General features: G+C 39.1%; 4 protein-coding genes across 12 annotated transcripts in view; 2 read left to right on the plus strand and 2 right to left on the minus strand.

Moving 5' to 3' along the window:
- Positions 1-346: 346 nt before the first annotated feature.
- Positions 347-10,271, minus strand: LOC117495471 (glutathione hydrolase-like YwrD proenzyme). Of its 9 annotated transcripts, none has more exons than XM_034146742.1 (12): positions 10,084-10,271; positions 8,890-9,043; positions 8,657-8,810; positions 7,861-7,926; positions 6,293-6,445; positions 6,128-6,215; positions 4,896-5,073; positions 3,231-3,387; positions 2,668-2,850; positions 2,310-2,394; positions 2,105-2,200; positions 347-1,614 (listed from the first exon to the last, which is right to left on the minus strand). In XM_034146742.1, the coding sequence occupies exons 1-12, from the start codon at positions 10,181-10,183 to the stop codon at positions 1,469-1,471; spliced, it is 1,560 nt and encodes a 519-aa protein (XP_034002633.1). In that variant the 5' UTR covers positions 10,184-10,271; the 3' UTR covers positions 347-1,468. The 9 variants fall into 9 exon arrangements, with proteins under 9 accessions (XP_034002633.1, XP_034002630.1, XP_034002629.1 ...); XM_034146739.1 differs by having other exon boundaries at positions 4,902-5,073; positions 7,720-7,926; XM_034146738.1 differs by having other exon boundaries at positions 7,720-7,926.
- Positions 10,272-11,437: 1,166 nt separating this feature from the next.
- On the plus strand, positions 11,438-15,073 carry tm4sf4 (transmembrane 4 L six family member 4). Its single transcript, XM_034146745.1, has 5 exons — positions 11,438-11,928; positions 12,678-12,767; positions 13,359-13,507; positions 13,824-14,001; positions 14,330-15,073. Exons 1-5 carry the CDS (start codon positions 11,758-11,760, stop codon positions 14,342-14,344), a joined length of 603 nt encoding a protein of 200 aa, XP_034002636.1. The 5' UTR covers positions 11,438-11,757; the 3' UTR covers positions 14,345-15,073.
- Positions 15,074-15,848: 775 nt separating this feature from the next.
- LOC117495475 (transmembrane protein 69-like) lies at positions 15,849-18,264 on the plus strand. The gene is made up of 3 exons (XM_034146748.1): positions 15,849-15,974; positions 16,601-16,645; positions 16,751-18,264. The coding sequence occupies exons 2-3, from the start codon at positions 16,601-16,603 to the stop codon at positions 17,519-17,521; spliced, it is 816 nt and encodes a 271-aa protein (XP_034002639.1). The 5' UTR covers positions 15,849-15,974; the 3' UTR covers positions 17,522-18,264.
- Positions 18,265-18,444: 180 nt separating this feature from the next.
- LOC117495474 (calcium-binding mitochondrial carrier protein SCaMC-1-like) overlaps positions 18,445-21,561 on the minus strand; it is a 9,771-nt gene continuing 6,654 nt past the window's right edge. Inside the window, 5 exon segments of the mRNA XM_034146747.1 lie at positions 18,445-19,195; positions 20,110-20,260; positions 20,409-20,576; positions 20,943-21,050; positions 21,246-21,398. Coding sequence (XP_034002638.1) covers positions 19,014-19,195; positions 20,110-20,260; positions 20,409-20,576; positions 20,943-21,050; positions 21,246-21,398 — 762 coding nt within the window. The 3' untranslated portion in view covers positions 18,445-19,013.

Raw genomic sequence — 21,561 nt, forward strand, 5'->3', positions numbered from 1 at the left:
GAGTGACTGAACACATGGCTCTTTATAGGTGTAAACAGTTGGTACCAGGTGCGGTTTGGAGCTATAAGGAGATCAACAGTGAAACAAAGTCCAACATTAAGTTTCTACTTTAAGAGATTAGTTGAAGTGGAATCATATTTGAGCTGCCTGCTGCAGAGAACAAGTGGTTTGCAAGCTGTTTTATATGTTCTTATAACCCCTACAACTGCATATCCTGTAATATCATGTATCCTGTGTTTCTGTCTCTGTATTTGTCCTGTCTGCTTGGTAATTAGATGGGTAGCAGGGGGCGTTTCCTGACAGCTTAAACATTTACTAAATCATAAAGCTTAAACATACACATCAATTAATTTGGCATTTGTTTAAATAGATCCAGCATACTTCACAGATCATTTGAAATACAGACTGTTAAATCAGTACATATGCTTCACTTTAAGTGTAGGAACAATATGAAAAAGGACATAACACTGATTGACTTGGTTCACGTCAGATTTGTACACTTCCTCCACTCAATAGGTTTTGTTAAATGTCACCTAGAGAAAAAAGATGGAACTGTCATTTATTGGTGACGTAAAATTATCATTGTCTTTTATTTAAAAATGTATAATAATAATTCCTTACATTTAATATAGCGCTTTTCCAGATGCTCAAAGCGCTTTACAAATACACATTACACACATATCATACATGTAACGGTCATGTACTGTGGACAATACCCACAGGAGCAAATTCAGGTGAAGTGTCTTGCCCAAGGACACAACGGCTTTACAGACGCAGCAGCGGTGGAGGGGGGTTTCGAACTGGTGTTCCCCAACGCCCCCATGATCTGATGATCAACGCACAGCCCACTGCGCCACTCCGCCCACCTTCACACCTCGAAGTCATCAAGGCGATTTACAAGTACACATTACACACATATCATACATGGAACGGTCTTGTACTGTGGACAGTACCCACAGGAGCAAATTCGGGTGAAGTGTCTTGCCCAAGGACACAACGGCCTGGCGCAGTGGCGGGTTTCGAACTGGAGTTCCCCAACGCCACCCTTGATCTGATGATCAGCGCACAGCCCACTGCGCCACTCCGTCCCATAATTTATATTTGTAATTATCTATTGAAAAAAAAGGGCAGGGTTAAGGAAAGACATCTCTGATATGTTACACAAAGATTTGTTTTCCAATGTGGTTATCTATATTTCAGTAGTAATAGTGCATCAGCTCATAAATGAACTATAGATGTAATTATAATCTAATTCATGAAGCTGTAATGTGTTGTGCTACGATGCTGTGCTATGACAATGTCATAAACCTGAGTTGGAAAAGAGTTTTGAGATTTCTGTGGATGATTTTACTGCAAGATGTTTAAAACTACTGTTCTACATTTCTCAGGGATTTGCCTTCAGAAAGCTTCGTGATCAAAGTATCTGAATATTACATAAACAGAGCAGAGTAGAGAAGGTCGCTTCTGTTTAGTATCCCATAGCACATCCGTCTGCTCTGGGGTCAGATCCCGCCCACAGCACCCTGGATGGAGGATCAGCTTGATTGACAGATGGGTTCCACCAATCCCCCACTGTGATGATCTGTCCCCGCCCAAACTGAGACCGTTTGTGGCCTGTGTGTTTGAATGAAAAGATAAATAAATAAAATGTGATGAGCCAATGTTGATGTTTCATTTGTTATCTGTTTATCTATCACAATTATGCACTGTTAACCAAAATATCCCAGTATTTGACATTTAATTTAATTCAGGGGTGCTGATCTTCCAGAACTAAAAAGGTAGCAGATAGTAGGGGGATCAAAATCGAATGGTAATAACAAGCATACCATGTTCACGCCATTATAACAAAGAAAAGGCATAGAGTAAAAGCTAAACCAGCTAGGATGATTCCAGGGTAAGAGAAAAGAAGGAACAAACTAATCCTGTCTGCAACATGATGCATGTGCATATACATTACATTTGTGAGTCATCTTTACTCCTTGTAAAGGTATTTTTTGCCCGTTTGGTTATTTTTCATTGGTGTTTTATGAATGATTGAATAAAATGGGTATTGTGTACTTTCTGAAGCAGTGACATAAGTGACATACTGTAACATAAAGGTTACCTGTGATTGGCCAGTTGACTTTGTGGCCCCTTCTTCTCAGCTCCTCAGCTACCTCCTGGCCGACGCCCTCCTCCAGATTAACAGACCACTGCTCAGCTACACACAGAAAATGTAACCTGAATATGACTTAAGGCTTTACATAGGCATAGAATACACTGACTGACTTCTTTCACAACATTTCAATGACTTGCATATGTATACTTACTTGTGTGGTCATATTGTACATAGACTCTTGGTGCGTCTAGAGCCTGTTGAGGATTCATCCCAAACTCCAACATGTTTAGCAATACCTGAACACAGAAGAGCAATATCATATCATAACTCATAAATACATTAAACTTGTTTATAACGTTCAGGTTATTATGATTTTGTCATAAGTGTCTCAAATTTGGATTTCTCCACTTTCTGATCTAGTGTGACTAACAAATAATCAATTGCAACTTTTGCGGTCAATTAAAAGTAAATGATTAAAAACAAACGTGTCAGGGACATATTTCCCATACTTCATCTGATAGATATTGTTCTGCATTTCATTATTCAGCCCAGTCTATTCTCAATCATACTTGGACGTGTCCTTGCGGTTGCATCAAAGCGCCCATCACCCCCAGCGCAGCGAGGAGGACTGGTTTTTCTGATGTGGTTGCAGAGTCAGTGAGAAGTGCAGGTATTATAGTGTGAAACGGCCGCTTCCCTCCAGCGACACAGTTGACATGGTCACGATGCAGAGAAAAGCTGGCACCCCGGTTCTGTGGGCAATAACGTAGAAATCTCATTTAATGACACACATCAATTTGTTCTAGTTCCTCATCTAGTTTTAAGGTTTAAGGGTGATTCTTAAAAGCAAACTATGAATTCTACTTCTCTGTATTCCATGGATATTACATTTGTTACATATTAATTGACTACAGCAATGTGTCTCCATATAGGTTTGGTCTGTAAGAGAATGTAACAATACCATGTGATAATGGGATCATAATGTTTTAAAAATGCATTTTATTTCATTCCTTGTGTTTTTCGTGGTCTAAAAATGTCCTTACATGTCTTGTTTTGTCCACAACTTAAATATATTTGGTTACTGTCATTGAGGAGTAAAGACACTAATCCATTCTATGTGACCTGTAGTCACCTGTAGTGAGAATCCACAATCCTTAGGGACCAGCCCACTGCCAAAGCCCATGTATGTGCTGTTGACAAATGAACAAGCGTTGCCCTGGCTGTCGATCACACAAAAATAGACTGTGTCACTTCCTGTCATCAAGCCGGGCTCCACCTCTTCCATGACCCTGCAGAAAAATACACACAATTAAAAACATGCATAGATTAATCATGTTGCTGCTGTTTTCATCTGCCGACACCAGCTGTTAAAATGTAGCATTAAGGCATCAGCAAAAACTGCTTTATAGAAACCCTTTTTATCAAGTCACTGAAAGATAAATAATTGTATTGATATGTAAATATATTTTCAAAAATTGACATAAATTGTATATTTAGTATACTGCACAAGTTATAAGTTAAAAATAAATAAATGGTGTGCTTTATCACTACCTGTCTTATCAGAGCATGTCATTCCTAATTTTAAGACCAGGACACAAAATACTCTTCAGCATCAGGCGTCATAAAGCACTTATAAACCATAAGCCAGTCTTGGTTTAAAAATGTCATAGGGAGTTTACTTAATAATCTGACTGTCAGCATGTAAACACAGGTTTTACAGGTTATTGCAGTGCATGTGAATATGATCTCTTATTTACTGCCTTTCCTTGATTTCTACCAGTAAGCTGTTTTATAATATACATGTAAACATAGTTGCGGGTAATCAGGTTCTGATACACATTTATTTTACGCTTTATTCAAATGATAATGGTTGACTTGGGGTGATCCTAAACCTATGAAATGTGTATGACTGGGATATGTATTTGTACACAGCAAAATAATATGTATGTATGTGTTTGTGTAAAGATATCATTATGTTATTTAAAGTGGACCTATCATGCTATTTGAATAATATAGTGTAGGACCATACCTATATAAGGCATATTTATACTTTTTTTTTTTGCAAAATACCAAACAGATCATGCATTTTAGCCATGCCTCATTTCGCTCAATTTGACATTTTTTAGCTCTGTGTTTGTAAGGGCAGATAAGGGCAGAACAGCACCATCTACTGGCCTGGCATATGTACTACAACGTCTCCAGCGCTTTCGAACGGCAATGGCCGTGGCTGTCTCCTCCTGATTGGTGGAGTTGGCCCAATAGCCGTAGCGCCACCGTCCTGACGTCAGGACAGTGTTCAAATCTGGATCAGTTTTTATCAGATCCGTTGCAGCCCCTTTTTTAGAGATTTGGGTATGGAGGAATATAGAGAGGGTTGTGTTTTCTGACACTTGGTGAGTTCCCTGGAACACCGGGGACACATATTCATGTATAAAAGACGTACAAAAGTGCATTTTGCATGATAGGTCCCCTTTAAGACATTTTAAGTGTGTTTGTCTATTTGTTTTAGAACTGATGAAGGCCAAAGGTTCAAAGTCTACAATACTGCCAAGTAAATATATTTTGTTGCCAATAAATACAGACACACACACACCCACACACACACACACACATACAAATACACACACACACATACACACACAAAACTACACGCACAAGCAAACAGAACAGTGGAGGAGAGACCAAGGTATGAAGGGATGGACGTTAAGGTCGGGGGGGGAGTCAAAGTCTACAGTCCTATCTAAAGTCAACAGAGAACGACTGGTACACACTGGTACTAACAGACAGACACACTTACACACACCTGTCCATGCGTATGCGCTGTGCTCGCTGGTGGCTGTAGCTCTTGTCCAGCAACGTTTCCAAAGGGATGGTCACATGGTCAGGGTCGCCCAGGTAACGCACAGCATCTGTTTGTGCCAAGCGCACAGCCTCCACCAGTACATGGATGTAGTCAGAGCTGTTGTGGCCTGCAGCTACACACACACAACAGATGAGTGCAAATCGAACGATATCATCAACAGACACTTGTTTTTTGTGTGACTTTTGGTTTTATCCTCTTTAAGAAGTAAAGAAAATGTCATAGCAACTTCAGACAAATGTATCTTGGACATTGTGGTAGTTGTAACATCAACAGTGAGGCAAACCTTCAACAACCATCCAATCAACTATCTGTACAAACTTGTCAAAGCTGCTAAAGCTTTTTTTTTTTAAGCCTGTTAGCAATGTTATTTAGCACAATTATCCAAGTGGTGGTGATGTTTAGGTCATGCAACCGTTGTTCAACATTAACTGTAGTCTAACATAAGCTTGCTTTTGCTAGCTATTGCAATTAGGCTTCCAATAGCATTAAAGGTGTTTTTATTTGTGAAGAGTATCTTACTGAACAAAAAGTAGTGCATAAATATTTGTTTTCCACAGAGCTTATTTTTTGCAATAGTCCAAAATCCAATAGAAAAATCCCACTGGCTATTTGTCGGGTGAACCAGGGCGAATATCTCAAGAGCTTTAAATAATCCATGGACTGTGAAAAGTTCACTGAAATGGATCATTGTTTGTTGCAGTGTTTTATAAGTGTCATTATTGAATGTTTTGACCCACATCAATGGAATCACAACCTCCTCCATTGTAATGTGTAGGGGGGGAAATATAAAGAGCAGGACATCCTATCCCAGACAAATAAAACCTAGACTATTATTAGTAATAATGTGAGCATGCTTATGCTTAATTGTTTCCACGAAGTGAGGGGGGCAGATCATCATTATTTGGGTGTGAGGATTGGCTCATAATTAAGTATTGAGAGCTGCTTGGTGCATTTCCCATCTTGGTAAATCAGGACGATGCCCTTTCTTTAGCGCTTGAGAATGGTAGAGAATTGGAAATCTAGGTAATTCTGATTTCAGCAGATAAATCATCAGTAAACACTGCCAAACGCCATTTTGATCACCAATGTTACAAGAATAATATCTATATTTGAGATTCTCTTGTATAAGGCAGTAATTGATGGCACGTCAGCATGCCAGGATATACCTTTGAGACGGAAGTTGTCCAGGATGTTGAGTAGCAGCAGGGCAGCCAATCCCTGACTGTTAGGAGGAGGCTCCCACAGACGCACACCCTGAACACACAATTGAGTCATTCATGCTGCTGACCAAGTAGTCAAAGTATAGACAGAAAAGTTGTTGCGGAAATCACCTTGTATTCTGTGCTAATAGGGGTGACGACCTCACTGTCATGGCTGCTGAGATCATCCAGTGTCATGACTCCTCCATTTTGGATTATGATATCGACGATGGCTTGGGCCACTCTGCCCTGGTAAAAAGCTGGTTTGCCATGCTCTCCCAGCTCCTGTTGATGAATTCAGTCAACTTTTCAATCCAGCCACATGAAATAAAACTGTATAAAACACAAACGTTAAAATATGATGTAATGCAGCATGTATACAGTTTGAAATATATGCGGGCACTATTGTTTATCTCTAAAAGTCCAATCCATGATAGCAAATGAACAGGATGATGTGTGTGTGAGCTTTCAGCACAAAAAAGACACACCCCGTCATTGCTGAGGAATGACCGTTATGACGCCATGGAAACCCTCGATTAATGAGGTCACTCCTATTGTTTCATTTTCCTAAGGTTTGGTAGTGTAAGGGAGTGCAGGGGTTATCATAGCTTGGCAGTGTTCCTGCTTTATTGAATTACTAAAGAGTGAGTGTTTCATGTAGTAAAGACGAGCATCGATCAGCGCATGCTTTTATAGTGACACACAAGCGGACCATCACGCACCCAAATGGTGGGCGTCAGACATAGTTATATAGGGAAACTGACAGGAAACTACAGATTGAACCTCGTTTTATGAATGTTACTTAGTCTGCACACACCCATGCAACTATGTTTGCACATTCACATAAGGGGCAGGATAGAGAAAAAGTTTTGAAACAAAATGTACCGCCTCACCTGCCTTTGTTTAAAAGAAGAGTTATAATGTTACATCACAACATCTAATTTATGCTTAAAATAATATTCTAAAGCATTTCAGTATAAATAAATATCAAATTATATTTCAGGATACTTTAAATATAAAAGGAAAATATATATATTTTGAATTACTTTTTATATATAAATGGCATTTCACTCTAGCTGACTAAAGCATTTATTAAAAGCCATACACAAAAAGGTAAACATTTATAATAAAAAGCTCCTGAGCTAAATGCTAATGTCAACATGCTAACCTCCTTAAAATAAAAATGTTATTAGCTTGCAGGTCATTTTTAACTATTTAATCATGAACCAAAATATTAGACAAATTAAAAAAATTGACCTGTTGAAAAATTGGGAGGTCTTTGAACTATAACCTGGATACACTGGAAATGATTGTATTCAAATGGTGAATGTTTCTGTTGTTGGCCGGGTATAAAGGCTCGCTCTTTTTATATTCTTTATATGCTTCATTTAATGCGTTTCCTACTATGCCCATCCCTGTATTCCTCCCTTCCTTCATCTTCCTGAAAGACAAGAAAAACTGCGGTTTCTCTGGGGCTTTACATTGTTCGGAAAAATGCTTAATGCTCCTCATATGACCCTTAACATGTGTTTTTTGCTTGTTTTAGTTTAAAGATTTACCTTCAGGGTCTGGGCCAGGTTAGGGTTTCTGAATACTTGACCACATTTAGGAGCATGAGCATTAATTAGCAGGTCTCCGCCTAGTTCCTTCCCATCATCTCTCAGAGCAGCCACCCATTTCGCCCAGTGGTGAGCTGTTACCTCGGCAACAGGAAACCCCACCTCTGCAAGCTCTGATGCCCCGCTCAGCACCTCCTGCAAGGACAGCTAGGGAAATGGGGAGAGGAAACACGCGCTTATTACCTCACAGGAAACCTCACTTAGCAGGAAGTGAGAGTCATTGTTTTCACAAGAAATATGTGGAGACTAGAAACTTGTCATTTCCTTTAAAGGTTTTCCAGTCGGGAAAATAAACATCTAATAATTAGAATCATCATTGCGAATAAGAGGATATTTCACTGGTTACTTTATAATGTAGGGATATTAACTACTCGGTTGAGCTGTTCTATTTTAGCTAACAACATGTAAAGTTTTCCAAAACACATGCTGAGGCCACAAACCGCACAGTAGTAAACATTTTGTATTTGTCTAATACCCTTCTTTAAATCTGAGCAGGCAGAGCTGTTTTGTTAGTGAAGTGAAACTCAAACTGTGTTCCTAAAATCTTGCCCACATTTGGTGGATAATATGTAGAAACCCTTCCCTAGATGGCCAAGGTAATCCTGTTTTTACTAAAACAGGGTTTGAAGAAAAGGGAAATTCCACAGCATTCAATGATAAGATTGATTCACCTTTAACACCACTGTCTGAAACACACTAAGAATCTTACTTCCAGATGTGTTGGTGGTGTGTGTCAATGTGGTTCCACTTGCAGTGTTTAGGTTTAGCTTGTTTATGTAATCTAAAGCATTACATTTAATGGGCTTTTGGCCACCTGTGTATTGTATATAGTTATACATAGATAGATACAAGAAGACATACACACACACAGTTCAACCTTGTGACTTCCAAATAGCTGCACGGTATCGCACCAGCATGCAGGGGCCCCTGGTACTGTGACATTCAGGGCATCAGAAGGTGAAGGAGGAGCCCCCGCAGTGTAACCACGTCCTTCCAGGAAGTCCAAGCTCTGCGCCCTGGGCAAACGACCACTGAGAAGGACACAGAGAGAGTCTCAGCTAACCACTCTGTAATATGAAAAGACAACAACGGAGAGAGAAGATTCTCCACCTGCCGTTAATTCCTGTGATCTCTCCGGTTTCCCCGTTGTAGAACAAGCAGAAGGCGTCTCCACCAGGTCCAGTGCTGCATGGCTCTGTTACCGCCAGTGCTGCTGCTATGGCAACCGCAGCATCTGCTGCATTGCCACCACGCTTAAGGATGTCTGGACACATAACCTTTGTGTGAATAATGTTGCACGATTATTTATCAGTGCAAACAGTTTGGGTTCTATTTTCAAAGTTTTCAATGCATCCAACTTTGTAACCCTTCATTCCAAAAATGTGTTTGTGAGCTGCACAAATTCAATTGCTCGAATCTAAATTGGTATCTTAAATCTCATAGGCACATGGAAAGATTAAACATCTGCAAAGAGAGAATGAGCCTTTTATAAGAACATCTGTGCATCTGAGGAAGCAACAATATGAATATGAAATGTATTGCCTGTGAATGCCGGGCTGTCATTTTAAACCAATCTGTATTACCTTACTATGAGTATTATCAAGAACCATTGGCTGTCTTGAATCTATTTTAAAATCGTGAATAAAACATAGATAAGAGGTTGCATGTATTACTGCATTAATGATATTGGCTAGAGGTGAAACGCTTAGAGTTAGAGAAATCATTTTATTGTCTCGAGCTAAACTGCCAAAACATTCCTCAATTTCAGACTTTTAAAATTAGGATTTGTTGCTATAATCTCTGAATAGAGTTGTTTGGAAAAACAAGCCAATTCAAAATGTCATATTAAGATCAGGGAGATTTGTATGGTTATTTAAATTATTATAAGATATTGCATCAAAAACAGTAGTTATGTGGTCTGGAAGAATGAGAACATTTCTTATTCAAAAAGTGTCACAGTGTTTTACTCCAATAATGCACTTTATTAGGGTCTAAAATAACTTGATTATAAATAAAACTTGATTTGATTTGATTTAAAATGTTCTGTTTCTGATCCTCAAGTTTTCCTTCTCAGCACTTGTTGTGCTTTTGTAGCTAGTTTGCTAGCATTGCGTTAGCTCAAAACTCACTGCACTAACTAACTTCTGCCTTTTATGGACTGTGCTTTTTATGGTGCAACTTCATTGTGGAATATCCCAGGCTTTGTTCTCGGTTTTTCGAAGTTATTAGTAGATTTTGTAATAACATGCTTGTCATTTTGCCATCAAATATTTTGAATCTCCATGGCAACTGTTTTCCACTCACCGAGTCCTAAACTGGAGGCTATCGGCTGGCTGGACGCCGCGCAGCCGTGTAAACACACCACAGGAGACCGACGAGAGCAGAAAGACAAGTCGGTATCCATCGCGCTTTAAAAAACAGCGACTGTTGAAAACAACAAGGCACAATTACTGAACAAAATTAAACCGCATTGAACTTTCGGCTTCTGATCTGTTAATCGGGTATCCATTGAGTCTGTCTCAACTAGGTCGGCAGCAGAGAACGTGATGACAGAATACATCGATGGATGCTGAAGTTTCAGCAGAAAATAATGTGGAAGTGTATTTTAGTTTAATTCAAATGTTAAAATCTCAATCTTGCAGCCTGTTCTAGGCTGACATTCCCATTCATCTTCAGGTAAAAAGAAAACACTTCAAGAGGGATCATAGTGCAATAAGTGGACTACCCATAGTTCAGAGAACAGGACAAAGTTTGGATAGCAACAATTCTGAAGAAACTAACCTCTATAGGCCTACTCATATTTACAAACTGTTGTTTAAATTCAGGTTTGTTGAGAGAGTTTTAACAAATATATGTGAAATTGTATTTAATTCCAACGGGACAAGGGCAAACCATTTGTCTGAGATTTGTATTATTTTATAACATCAACACCCCGTTTTTCTTCTTTTTAACTTAAAAATTAAAGTAAATATCATAAGATTTCGTCAGTGCAAGCAGAGGCAGGATTCGTTTAAACCAACTTAGTTCAAATGTTCACAGATTAATGACTCATTTTGGTGCATGTGTTTGTCTTTTTCACAGCACTAAGAGCAAATGTAATTCAAAAACATTCAAAATCAATGATTTTATGATGTGTGTCTATTTAATCAATGTTAACTCAAGATGATAACTGTATGACCAATTTGCTTAGCCAAACTAATTATAATCTGTGATTAAAAGTGATAACCAGGAAGGTAGTGCAGTTTTGAAGTTTTATTGTGATAAATGCAGAACATTGTTTCAACATATTATGTTTCACACATCTGACTCACATGTCGACCTGTAACATCGTGAAACATTATGAGTAATTATCTAGAGTTGATTAATGGAGCGTCCTAAACTCTGAAGTCTTGTTTTGTTACTCACTAACCTGCGGTAGCTGCAGATCAGCGTTGAGGCCTCTGCTTATCGACCAACTGTCTGTCACGTCCTTCTCTGTCTCCATGTAAACAAACACATGGTAGAACATTAACCACTGTGTCTTTGCCAGTGTGTGCAGACACACAGGCGTGTTACCCAGCATTAATGTGTGTGTTTGCGTGCATGTGTGTTTGTACGAGTTTGTGTGTGATCCTGCCATATTACAGCTGCTATAAAAGTGAATCACTGAGGGAAGGGTGGGCTATAAAGGCTCACCCATAGCATCAGCCAAATAGAAACAGGACAGGTCAGGCAGACAAGCTCATTTTTAAATATCAAGTGAAGTGAACAGAGCTTTCAGACGAACCAATTAAGCTTTAGAAGTGTTAGAAAACACTCTTAGAAGGTGTGTGGAAGCTGCAGTTGCTGATAAATATAGGCCTAATATTCAGCCAGCTGCTGGAGTACTATTATTGAGGACTGGACAAGAGTCTAAAACAAAGCTGCCAGTTTAGGTGGAGTATTGAGAGTAAGTAAGTAGTTTTCCCTAGTAGAGGAGGTTGAAGCATCAGAGTCTAAATGTGTTCAGGCAGCTTTGCCAAGTGTCTGGGAATCAGTCTGATGCCTCTGGCGATTGTGTGTGTGCTGTGCAACATCCTGCTCTTCTTCCCTGGGGGGAAACCTGTGGAGAAAGAACACATCACAGAGCAAGTCTGGTACTTTGGAGGCATTCTGGGATCTGGAGTGCTGGTGAGTATCTTTAACGTTACAACACTGAGAGTAAACGCTGGGGGAATCTGGCATTGTGTAGTAGACGATCTCCACTATGATATCAGCTGCTGCTCTGAAATCTGGATTCTTCCAGAAGTCTGAATATTTTTGTGTAGTTTTTGATATTTAATCTATTGCTACTGGAGTGATATGTGAGGCTTCTGTTGACAGTGTCAGTATGTCTGTGTAGTAGTGAAAATAGATTATAGATAATATAATTGAAATGTATTTGGGCGTCAACTAAAAACTATTTTCATTGCAGTTAAATGTGCCTTGAATAATTGATAATAGCCATCACATTTAGAATACTGTAATTGAAGAACGGATAACATTTTGTACCTTAGAAAAATAAATTGATAATGCTGATAGTGGGCGCATCATTAATATGTTTAGGACTAGCTTTACAGTATTTCATATCTCTATGTTTATTGCGGGACATTCAGCAGTTTAATTTCCTCCTGCAGATGGGCATTATCTAAACATCATCTTTATAGCTGTGTGTGTGTGTGTGTGTGTGTGTGTGTGTGTGTGTGTGTGTGTGTGTGTGTGTGTGTGTGTGTGTGTGTGTGTGTGTGTGTTGTGTGTGTGTGTGTGTGTGTGTGTGTGTGTGTGTGTGTGTGTGTGTGTGTGTGTGTGTGTGTGTGTGTGTGTGTGTGTGTGTGTGTGTGTGTGTGTGTGTGTGTGTGTGTGTGTGTGTGTGTGTGTGTGTGTGTGTGTGTGTGTGACAGATGATCTTCCCAGCTCTGGTCTTTCTGGGTCTGAAGAACAATGATTGCTGTGGTTGCTGTGGCAATGAAAGCTGCGGGCGGAGATTTGCGGTGAGGAGATGTTTCACTGCTGTTTAACTTCTCACCATCATAAGTCTCATCACTTCTAAAACAAACCCAATTGCACTATGTACACACCCTCCATGATTTACTGAGCAATAAATGCCAAAAAGCATAAACACACACACATTGAACACAAATTGATGTAAGGTAATTGTGATATATGTCCAGTACAGTAACAAGAAATTAGTCTAATGGGAGTTTCACATGACTTTATCACAGAGAGCTGGCATTGTTTCGGCACAGACTGATCAATACTTAAAAAATGTGAAGGTGTGGAAAGCAGCACCCCTATACACACACACACATACACACATACACACACACACACACACACACACACACACACACACACACACACACACACACACACACACACACACACACACACACACACACACACACACACACACACACCTCAGTAGCTCTGTGTTGTCAATGCTCTGTTGGTGACCCTCACCCAGCCTGTTATCTGCACAGTGAAAGAATAAAAACTCCATTGTAGTAACACGAGTTAGAAACGAGAACGGTATTGATTGCAAATATGAGTAACTTCTCTTATCTCTTTCCCTCTCTGTGTAGATGCTGAGCTCCATACTGTTTGCAGCTGTCGGTGTTGCAGGGGCTGGTTACTCAGTTATAGTTTCTGCTGTGGCTATTAACGAAGGACCTCAATGTGTGGTTAACATTACCGAAACAGTAAAGTTTTGGGGGACACCCTTCTCAAATGGGTAAGACACACAGCCAGTATTAAGTATCAAGCTGTTTGACAAGTATTCTTCTTAAAGCAAACTATACGTTTAACATAACGTGTGTGGGTAATAATGAATCAAAGAAAGTGAACATCATTTTACCATCCAAAGAGAGTTAAAGGGTCAGTTCCAGTTGCAGTCTAATGACAAACTTCTTTCATTAATTATTTCATCAAAGATGCTTACCGTTTCCCCAATGTAGCATTTGATTTCTTACCACACAGTAAAACAAAAACAAAAGCTCCTAAAACCTTTTAAATAAACATTTTGTCTCTTCTTCACCTTCCCACTCCAGTGACTACCTGTCAGACAAAAATATCTGGTCGGAGTGTTTGGAGCCGTCTGGCGTTGTGTCCTGGCATCTCTCCTTGTTCTCGGTGCTGCTGGTCATGGGTTTGATCCAGATGGCGCTGTGTGCTGTGCAGGTGGTGAACGGCCTGCTGGCATGTCTGTGTGGGGACTGCTGTGGAGGGGTCAGTATCACATGATGAGTCCAGTCGAGTTAATCTGTGTGAATAAATCAATAATATAAAACATAATTTGACGAGCTTTAATACAAAAAGAGGATTGTATTTGACAGGATTTAAAAAAACATCCTGTCCTGGGAAAACCCTAATGCATATTCTATCCATTAATTAATCCAATTAATTCCAGATTACGTATACTTTTGGAATCAAGTCCAATTGTTCATTAACCAGTAAATTATGCAACTGAGTACATCTTGAGGATTGGGGTTAGTAAACGATGATGGATTACATCATTACATTTCAGTGTAATAAAATGTTGGTGTTTGTCTTTCAGAGCGATGCCGTCTGAGCCCTGCCTACAGCTGTGACAGTCTGCAGGCGGCTGCTTCCTTTTTTATTATTATTTTGAGAGGATGACAGTTGTTTCTTGCTTTGTGCCATGAGCTCATTGATTACATTGTGTGTGCGCATTATATATGACAACACTGGTGAAATGACATAGCTCTTATTCTAAGGATTATGTATGAAAAGTGATTGGACAATCGGGAGACATTGCTATTACTTGAAATGTTTTTCTTCTTATCTACAGTAGTTACACTTAAACACAGGGAGCAACTTGTTAGAACTAAAGATAGTTCCCACCTTTAGATAAATATGTTTATGTAGCTTGACTGCCCCCTGCTGGGGGTTAAAAGGTCACAGAGACAAATGCATCCGCACTATTGATACAATTGTTGTGCACTTCTCACTGACACATTTATTGCTGTATGAATCAAAAGTACTGAAGCAAAGTTACTTTATTTTAAATGATTCTAATATTTTAAACATATTGCTCACTTTAGGAAGTAACTGTTATTTGGCTTATTTCACTTCTCCTTTGTACAAACTGTAGGGCTTCTCATGAGGCACTCACTTATCTAATCTGATGTTAAAGCATACTGTTTTTCTGTAAGGCTGACTGATCTGATTTCATTCTACATAAAAGGTCTACTAAATAATATGTTTGTTTTTAGTTTTTTCTAACCTTAGCTAATAATCATTGCATTGTCAAAAATAAAGAAATGGCTGTTAAATGAGATCCATAGACTGAACGTAACTTTGAACCAGTTTGACTTTCTCTATATCCTTAACCATATCCATATGTTATAAAACAAGGACACTTTGTAACTTCTTACCCACAGCTGGAGCTCGCACATTATCCAGACATGGCCTCCCTAATGTTTAAAATATCAATCTATCAACGATGCTGCAACCCTCCCAGCACACATCCTGTTCAAATATACAACATTTGTGTTGTCCGCTTATTCCCTTAGAAAATGTACAGTTTATCTTTATGAAAAAGTAGATTTCTCTTTTATTGACAACTCTTGGAAATGTTAAACAGCTTTTTTGAAAACTGCTGATTTTTCATAATATTAAATATAAAAAGCAATAACATCAAATAAAAACAGGAGTATTTTTTATATGTCCATTGTAGTAATAATACTTGGCAAAGCACTTTATATATAAAGTTCAGTTTGTTAAATTGTACAGTGTAATATTTTCTTATAAAGACATGCCCCTTTTGTTTACCTAAAGCCTGCAGAAAATCAAATCGAAAATACATATTAAATTGGAAAAATTAAAGAACTAAAATGTTGATACTTTCTTTTTTATGTCTGTAGAGGTGGGGGAGTTATTATGGGGAATTCCATTTATGACTTCAGTATAATCTGTAATTGCCCAATGTTTATGAATTCGAACAAGTTCAGGAGTACATTTATATTTATTTAACACCTACAAAAAATATATAACGCGTCCAGTTCGAAACTAATGACATAATACACTGCTCTCTGTGTTGTGTCGGAACTGTAGTTCCTGGACGCCTCTTGTGGAACACGGAAGGAATAGGCCGCGTACCAACGTGTTCCACTAATACCTTCGGAGTGACCCCAGGAATAAATAACAGTAGATTATGATACTTTCAATTTAAAACAGAGGTAATTTTATGATCTTTGTTTCGTGAATGTAGCTTAAATTGTTAGCCACGTGCTAAGGCAGGCTCCAGTGGTGTAACGTTAGTGTATCTGAGAGAGGAAGATGAACAGGTGAAGGACAGACTGGTTTCTGATCTGAATAGAACTGTATTTTAGATCATATTCTACATTTGGACAGTTGTTTCCGAAAACGTACAGTATTTGGGTAGGGAAACACATGTAGATAGCTGTGATTTTTATATGCCAAATTCAGTCATTAGAGGATTACATATGTTCTTTTGTATGTACCTTTACTAGAAAACAGTTGACTGCAGCTATACAAAAATACGCTTTGCATCTATCGTATCAACATTCTTATATCAACAATATTTATAATAATAATAATAGCTATTGACATTTGTGGTCCAATGTAAATACTATAAAAACACAATTTTTGGTAATGCCAATCATAATAAAGTGTGTGATTAAAAAAGAAATGTAATAGATATAATACATTATCGAAAGCATATCAACAGTGAAACAGAAACAGTGTACATTGTATTCATACTTTAAATTCCATTTGAGTCTTTATTTAGGCTTTGAGTGACTTTGCTCTGTCTAACCAAATCTCTGTTTACTTTTTACATCAGATGCTCTCTGTTATATTTAAAAGAAGCACCTTTTCAGCCAAGCAGGTAAGAAACCATTTATGATTTTCAAAAGCTTGTTTGCTCATGTTTATTTAATGTATCATTATAGGTGAATTGTATGTAATCTTAACATAAATGTCTTATCTTTAGGTTTTGCATTGGGCAGGTCCTGCACAGAGATGCTGGACATCAGTCCTCCCCAGAGCCTCTGGTGGTGGATCCAGCTCCCTGCAGACCTGCTGGGCCTCAACAGCAAGAGACGACAGAGGAGCAACATCTTCCTCTGTCCTCAGCTCCAGGAGGATTGAGTTCTTCCAAAGGACCCAGACACATGCAGCTCCATCTCTTGTGAGGAACCAGCATTTCCACTCCTCTGCAGTGAGGCTGAAGAAGCGCCCCCAGCTCCCAGAACCTCCCAGAGAGTTGGATCTGCTGCGCTATGACATGAAGCACTTGTGGAAGGGTCCCAAACCTGCCTTATACCTTGGATTTGCAGGGCTTCTCCCCTTTGTCGCGCCCACTCTGCTCATGGCTGTGACTGAGAACTACTATCCAGAGTTGGCTTATGCTCAGTTAGCTTATGGCGCCTCCATCCTTTCCTTCGTGGGCGGGGCTCGCTGGGGATTCGCTCTTCCTGAGAGTAGCCCAGCCAAACCTGACTGGATAAATCTGTCCAACAGTGTGGTTCCCTCGCTGTTAGCCTGTGTGTCCATGATGATGAGCGACAGCATTATTCCTGCAGCCACCATGGCTATCATGGGGCTAGGAATAGCGCTGCATTATGATCTGGCTCTGCTGCCCACTTACCCCAGCTGGTTCAAAGCCCTGCGCGCTGTCCTGACCATCGTGGCATGTTTTTCTCTTCTGGGCACAATTCTAATTCATGGAACATACCCAGAAAAAAAACTATTCTCAGATTAAATAGTATGCAAATATAGAAACTATTTGGCCACCATGTTCTGAATTTGGTGGTCATATTTCTCTTCCTTGATATTGGAGTTTTTCTGTCCTAATCTCAGGCCTTCAGATACCACAATTGTGTTTTTTATAGATCCTGCTAAACTGGCTTCTGTAAAAGCAGAACATTATCTAGACGTACCCTCTGTGTAGACGTTATTGGTTAGTGTACAATGTTTCAAATAATTCAGATTAAATACGTTTTTGTATTTTGAAACTACTACTAAGAGTCGCCCCAAATCAGTAAATGCCACACAATAAAATAACTGAAGAAAAAAAAATGTTGAAGGTTGATGAACGTTAAATAAATGCACTTTCGTCATCCGAAATATGATGGTATTTGTACTTTTTGTTGCTCCTTATAGCATTTTATAGTCTAAAAAGTGAGAACCAAAACTGACCCCTTAAAATGGTCAATTTTCTGGAACAGGCAAAGATCTTTTTTTATGATAAGAAAAAAGTCACACTTCATTAGAGCAATGCTACAAATCAGCTGAGCTGCTGTTACTGTGTCCTTTTACGTTGCCAGGATCAGACGGCTAAAGTCAGGAGTATTGACATCACTGGGAAAATGCTATTACCTAGTTGAGTAATCTGTACTTAAAGCCTCAGGGGTCAGACTCACTACACACCAGCCTTGAGTACATCTGGGTTTACAATACAAGTTATCAGACTTAATATGTTTTGATATCACCACTACGCTTGCCTCAATATGTCGTGCCATAAATATATGATTAACATCAAGTGTAATCATTACAATACATTTTATAGAAGACTGACGACACGTTTAGTTTTTATATTCAAATGTCTTTATTCATGTAAACACCAGCATCTAATGAACCAAATTTGAAAAGAAAGGCAAGGCAAAAATGAAGGGGGGGGAGGTCCACAGATATCTGAGAAAAAGCACTTAAGGCACATTACATTCCCTCTCAACATTTCCCTCAAAATGACATACCAATATCAAACATACGAGCCTGTGAATCATCCTAGTGTACAGTATTGCACTTCAAAAGTTCCCCTCAGATTCTTAGTAAAAAAACTCCCCACTCACACCCTATTTTGGGAAACTATATAAAGTGTCTTAACAAGTGAAATACGCCAATTTTTAACTACCTTTGATAAAGATAGAAATAAAAGTGTTAACCCAAATGAGCAAGTGTGCCTTTCGGTAACATATTAGGGAAACCAATGACCAATGACTGCAGGAGTTTGTAAACTATGTTTTCTTTTTGAATGGCTTAACAGTTTTGCCAAAGTCCAGCATCACTTAAAAACTTCTACAACGGCTCCACTTGCAGCAGTTTGAGACTTTGGTGACCTACAGGTAAACACATTCTTAACATGACAAGATTCCCTAATCTGTTCAAATGGACGGGATCTGACATTTAAAAAAAAATGTTGCAAATCTTCTTACACTTATAAGGACACACATAGACACACGTTACTCTGCTGCCTACTTTTGAATACCTAGGCTAGACTTCATGTGCTCATACACCACGTAGCTGATGCTGACTGCTGGTATGACTTTCATGAAATTAGGCAGGATGCCACGGTAAAGTCCAAAGAAGCCTTCCTTTTGCAGAATCTTCTTCACCATCAGGTTCATGGGCATCTGCTCTGAGCCCTCAAGAGAAGCTGAGGAAATACATAAATGTAAGAAATGTGAAACACCACAAAAAAATTAAAGCTGGATTTTGGTAAAAGAGTGTGAAGTGTATGCACCTTCCCATGAAGCACTTATTTGACCTTGAGTATCCACACAGGTAATGCTGATGTTTTTCTTCCATTAACTTTACGCCCATTTCATTACTATCAGCCACCATAGAACCCATATCGTGTGTGATAAGGTTTGCTGTGCCAAACGCCATTCGTAGAAAGTAAAGAACCCTTGGATTAAGCTGCGATAACTAGTTTTGACCACTTGTGGGCAGCAGAAAAAACTGTCATTGACATACATTTTTATTAACACCCTATAAAGTTGACATGGCAAACCTTTTAGTTAACATTAGACGTCCAATATATATACGAAGCAGCATAAGCAAATATTCAGAGTTGTGTTTGTGTCCACTTGATGAATGCAATTATAATGTTCACTATGCCAGGGTTTTTAGCCTCCATTAATTACAGCAGAAGGGACATATCTGGCTTTTTGTTTATTTTAGCTTCTTGCTAAGAACTGGAAAAGGGCAATATGAAAGTGATGCGAGTAACCCACAACTGTAAAGATGCAAGGAAGTAAACTTCACATACAAATAGCCATGTAATCCATAGCTAATTAAAATATATGAATGCAGGCTGCTTTGACATATTTAGTTAATATACCCAATCTTTACTTTAGCTAAAGTAGTGCAGTGCTTTTTCTCTACCAATAAAACAACATGTACTGCTCAAATCATTTATGTATTGTTTTAATTTGTGTTGAAAATAATCCAACAACTGTGCAATCATTGAAATCATTTCTGGGTAAGATCACGGGAAGACTTGGTAAATACCAGTAGCGAATAAAGAAACATTTGACAGAATTTTGAATGGGATTTGGTTTTCTTTACCTTGTGCCTGCATCCTGGTGCGGATCAGAGCCAGGGGGTAGCTGGCCAGCTGGCCACACGTGCTGGATAAGGTCCCGCAGCCGAGCAGCACCAGGATGCCGGGGTTGGCTGAATCTTTGGCGTAGCGGGCCAACCAGAAGTTCTTCAAGCTCTGGTGGGATAAGGAAGTGTTTGTGTTTAAGAAAGGACTATTGTTATTTTCACAAAATCCAAAAAAGGACATCTATAAAACAAGTGAAAGTGCTTTTAATGACAGATGATGTTGTAAGAAGAGCTTTGTATCTTCATTTTCCACGAACCTCGTAGACTGCCAGATCAATGCCAGCGTAGGGGATGATACCTATAAGATTGGGAACATAGCCCTTGTAAAAGGCCTTCACTCCCTCCTTCCTCAGGATCTTCTTGGCACAGTCCAACATTCCTGTGTACTGTCCGGTCTTCCTCAGGGTCAGGCGGGTTTTCATCACCTGCAGGGACGAAAATGATCAGTCAAGCCGTGTTTACATGACAACACTGCTATTAACGCTTTGTAGCAGCCAAGGCTAACAATAGGAGCGGAAGCTTTCAGTTTGATTGTCGCTGAACAATTTATTAATTATATTTTGAAACATTATGTTTTTTACAAAAAAGGAAGGAAACTGCATTATCTTTATTTTCTTTGGTCGTTATTTTCAGGAGAATGAAAAATGCAGGACTTCAGGATGAAAATGATGCTCAGAGGACAAGTTAGACCTAACAAAATAAATAACTATTATCATCAAAGGGATTAAAAAATAAGTTGTATCTAACTATTAACACTCTGATATGAAACAAAGAGTGAACACAGGTGTTACCTCCATGGGGTAAATGACAGTCTGTGCTGAGGCTCCAGCCAGCGATCCAGCCATGAACCTCTCATGGGTCTTGACCTTTCCTGGTTCACTGGACAGCATCTTCTTGAACTAATGACGAGTGATGCATGAAAACTCAATGAATACAGATGCTTGTTATTGTCAGAAGTAATACACTTTCGCTGAAATTGCTTCTGAGGGAGTCTTTATACAATGCCACATACACGAATATAAGGATCTTTGACATTCAAAAGTTACATCTACAGCGACATCCTGCCGAAGGTATTGTGTTCAGTTTGTGTTTACCTTCTCATAGGCCATAAACTTAATGGCCGTCTCGGGGGCAATCTTCAGTACGTTGATACCGTTTCCTCTCCACAGAGACGCCACGCCTCCTTCTTTTAACATTTGCTTAAAACCACCAACCAGGCTGATTTTGTTGCTCTTGGTAGAATGCACCTGTACATTGCACAACACACATTGCACTGTAGGTCACCACTTTCAAAAGTAAGTACATTAACAGTATGCAGTGTTAAAGGTTTTACACTTTAGGCTACATCAAAAACAATTACAAACAGTTGAACCCCCTAAATTAGGGGAATTATGAATTATCCCTTTTCTC

This window comes from Trematomus bernacchii, unplaced genomic scaffold, assembly GCF_902827165.1.
Source record: "Trematomus bernacchii unplaced genomic scaffold, fTreBer1.1, whole genome shotgun sequence".
In the NCBI taxonomy this organism is placed as follows: domain Eukaryota; kingdom Metazoa; phylum Chordata; class Actinopteri; order Perciformes; family Nototheniidae; genus Trematomus; species Trematomus bernacchii.

Coding starts and splice junctions, on each gene's coding strand:
- LOC117495471 (XM_034146736.1), bottom strand. CDS start 10,183: ATGGATACCGACTTGTCTTTCTGCTCTCGTCGGTCTCCTGTGGTGTGT. Junction 8,811..8,889: donor ATCACAGGAATTAACGGCAG/GTGGAGAATCTT, acceptor TGTCCTTCTCAG/TGGTCGTTTGCCCAGGGCGC. Junction 6,216..6,292: donor CTATTAGCACAGAATACAAG/GTGATTTCCGCA, acceptor TTGTGTGTTCAG/GGTGTGCGTCTGTGGGAGCC.
- LOC117495475 (XM_034146748.1), top strand. CDS start 16,601: ATGCTCTCTGTTATATTTAAAAGAAGCACCTTTTCAGCCAAGCAG. Junction 16,646..16,750: donor GCACCTTTTCAGCCAAGCAG/GTAAGAAACCAT, acceptor TCTTATCTTTAG/GTTTTGCATTGGGCAGGTCC.
- tm4sf4 (XM_034146745.1), top strand. CDS start 11,758: ATGTGTTCAGGCAGCTTTGCCAAGTGTCTGGGAATCAGTCTGATGCCT. Junction 12,768..13,358: donor GCTGCGGGCGGAGATTTGCG/GTGAGGAGATGT, acceptor CTCTCTGTGTAG/ATGCTGAGCTCCATACTGTT. Junction 13,508..13,823: donor GGGACACCCTTCTCAAATGG/GTAAGACACACA, acceptor TTCCCACTCCAG/TGACTACCTGTCAGACAAAA.